We start from the raw sequence: 3053 nt of genomic DNA, 5'->3' as shown, positions 1-3053 counted from the left end.
GAGCTTGAGGCCAAACGTTTTCTTGCTAGGCAGAAAACTTATCTCGACCAAACAGGCTTGTAATCAGTTCTAAACAAGTTCTAAAGCTACAAAAAGGATTCCTAACATACTACTAGCCTGAAATAACGTCATGTAAAATAAAACACGTAAAATATAGATCAATGGATGCACTAGTATGAAGTGATTTGATTAGAGGACAGGAAAGGTTAAAATTGAATGAGGGCTGGGGCAACTAGAGACGACATTGTGGCCTGTAATGTGAAGGAAGATATGGCTGTTGATAAACCTGAATTTTTGGTTGTTTTTCCATGGAAAATGCTAGGTGCTCTCCTGGTGTTCTTCTAGGAGAGCACCTAGCATTTCCCTCTCTCCATTTAGGTTCTGATTTTTTGGAGGCAGGTTAATGTATGGTGTAATTTGAGAAAGAGTGACATGTTACTTGTTCCCATCTTCATATGAATTCTGATAAAAATGAATAAATTCTTCTTATTTTTGGTACCATAATTGTTGGAAATACAAAAACTAACCTGTATCCAAAGATAAAAGAGAAACCAAAAAAAAAAAAAAAAAATCTTCCTCAACATTTTCCACAGATGCTCAAGGATTTGGTTACATTTCCTCAGATCAACTGCCATCAAGCTGTTGCCATTATTATGTCCATTAAAATCCAATGCAATCATCTTTAGGTACAAACCACAAGAAATTAGGACAACACAAATTAAATCTTAGCTGCATCAATTGGTCTCTTCCCTTGCTGGTAGTACTGGAAATAGCTATCAACATAATTTTTCGTCTTCTTGTATAATCTTGGGCTTGACTCATTCACTAGCCCATCAACAGGTTCAATCTCATTTTCTGGTTCTGGAGTGCAGAACATAGCCAAAGAAATCCTCTCCCTTTCTGAGTTTGTCACCACTCTGTGTACTGGGCTCTTGAATATTCCGTTACTCATTATCTGTGTATCATGCAGAACCAGTTAAAGCAAGCAAACCATTTAGAATGAAACCTCTCATTTTTCCAACAAAATGTTTATTTCCTAAGGCAGAATCTGTAGTTGACTATTGTGAATCGAGCAATGATTCTTTACAAGTGAACATGCTGCTGCTAGTTGGTACCAGCTAAAACAATTGGCATTGGCACATCAAACCTGAAAGCTACCCTAATTTATGTTAGGGTTCATTTGAGTTTACAATTTCAAATCGTGTGATTTGAAAATTCGATTTTTAAAAACGCAATTAAAAATTTAGTAAAATTGTAGTTTAACCTTTAAAATAGTTCGTTTTTAAAAACACACTCGTTTAAAAAAATGCAAATATTTCTACCTTTTCAAATCGCAATTTTAACTTGCGAAATCACAGTGCTAAACGCACTCTTAATGAAGTTTAGCTTAATAGAATTTCTAGAATGTGGGCACTATTTAGTCCACTCTGGAACTTGATGAATATGACACAATCTGAGCAATAATGGTTACCTCTGCTAGATCACCAACATTAATAAGAAGGGCCTCAGAAATGATTGGAACTTTAAACCACTGATTGTCTTTCTGGAACTGAAGGCCTTCCACTTCTTTGTCTTGCAAGAGAATAGTGATTACTGATCCATCTGCATGTGGTTTGAGCCCAAGGACAAGATCTGGCCTTGGACATTTTGCATAGTAGTTGAATCTTGCAGTCATTGTTGGTCGTTTACCATATTGCTCCAAAAAGCAGTCATCCTCTAAGATCAGTGACCTTGCCATGCCCTTAAGGACTACTTCAGTTACTTTTCCCAACTTGATGGTATAATCATCTAGAATATCCCTGCAGTGTTTGTGAACAATTAAATCAGATTATTTCTCATGCATCTAAAGTAATGAAATAATCAAGTTTACCATTTTGTATTAGCTTAAGCGTTTGAAATAAATGATGATTTAACATCCTCTCGAATGGCCGGTTGCCGACACTTAGGAGATGCTGCTTCTGCAAAGGTATCAGGTTCTTTGACAGATACGATGGAAGAAAGAAAAACATGGTATCAGACAAAATGTGCGGAGTTCGAATCTTGTTTCTGTTATTCACCTTCAATTTCAATCGAGAACTTTTCAAAACTTTAGGATTGAAGCCAGAGCAGGCAGAGGAGCATAAACACTAACAGCAGTGATGGTAATTCTCATCTGTTTAATCACTTTTTATGCCTTCTAATGTACTTTTCTGAAGTTGGAATTATTTTTTTCTCTCTGTATATCTGCTTAAACAGAACTTGAATGTCTGAAACCGAGTTATACTTCACCACAACTAACATGAACATCAATAAATAACTGATAATCTCCTAAAATTGTTCTTCTTCTTGTTTTTTTGCAGATAATAAGTTAATGGGGTTACCTAAAATCTTCTGGAGATTCAGGCCAAAACTTGAGCCTGCGCTGGTCTTGTGGATTTACAGTAAGATACAATCGGTCAGTCCAATCAAGCGTCTGTTGCTCAGAGAGGATCATGTCATTTCCATACCCTTCCATGCCATCAACTTCTCTCAAGTATTTTCTCTTCACTGCCATTGGAAGATCGAAAAATTGCTTCGCAGCTTCACGAACTTTGTCTAGAAATGCATATGTCATACCATGGTTTATTGCCTGAAACACCTCAGACAATCGTTAGAGCATGCATGTTCAGTAAATTCCCAGGAAAATCAAGATCCATGAAGTAGATTTAGAAGTTTGGTTTGAGGATCGATCTAGATAATACCTGGAAGCAGCCCCATGAGCTTAGAGCTGATCGAAGTTTCAGGAGCTCTTCTGTGCTGGTTGAGAAAGATGAGAGCAAAGCAAGATCGACGACCGGAATCTGGACCAGTGGAACATCTAGGACTCCACCGTCGCCACCCTTGTGAATATACTTTTCTGGAAGTTGGTCGCCATTGATGACCAGCTCTTGGACAGCTTTCGGTGGCAACTCTTTCTTGGCAGATTCGGCCATGCTTGCTTGTATGAAGCACTCTGTATATGGATATGGAGGTATATAATCTTTAGGGTCACAGGGTGGGTGCCTCATAGAGCATGTGTTCCAACGAGAAAAAAG

The 3053-nt window shown here is 37.8% G+C and overlaps 1 protein-coding gene across 1 annotated transcript; it reads right to left on the bottom strand.

The window, feature by feature from the left end:
- Positions 1-460: 460 nt before the first annotated feature.
- On the bottom strand, positions 461-3053 carry LOC132166649 (protein SRG1-like). The gene is made up of 4 exons (XM_059577499.1): positions 2721-3053; positions 2361-2608; positions 1472-1799; positions 461-955 (listed from the first exon to the last, which is right to left on the bottom strand). Exons 1-4 carry the CDS (start codon positions 3024-3026, stop codon positions 719-721), a joined length of 1119 nt encoding a protein of 372 aa, XP_059433482.1. The 5' UTR covers positions 3027-3053; the 3' UTR covers positions 461-718.

The sequence above is a fragment of the Corylus avellana genome, chromosome ca11, assembly GCF_901000735.1.
Source record: "Corylus avellana chromosome ca11, CavTom2PMs-1.0".
Classification (NCBI taxonomy): Eukaryota; Viridiplantae; Streptophyta; class Magnoliopsida; order Fagales; family Betulaceae; genus Corylus; species Corylus avellana.
This window is presented reverse-complemented; position numbering and strand designations above follow the sequence as displayed.

What these genes read in the sequence shown, in the direction of transcription:
- LOC132166649 (XM_059577499.1), bottom strand. Translation starts at nt 3,026, where the DNA reads ATGAGGCACCCACCCTGTGACCCTAAAGATTATATACCTCCATATCCA. An exon ending in GAATCTCCAGAAGATTTTAG is followed by an intron (nt 1,800 to 2,360) that starts GTAACCCCATTA and finishes CAAACACTGCAG; the next exon opens with GGATATTCTAGATGATTATA. An exon ending in ATGTTGGTGATCTAGCAGAG is followed by an intron (nt 956 to 1,471) that starts GTAACCATTATT and finishes CATGATACACAG; the next exon opens with ATAATGAGTAACGGAATATT.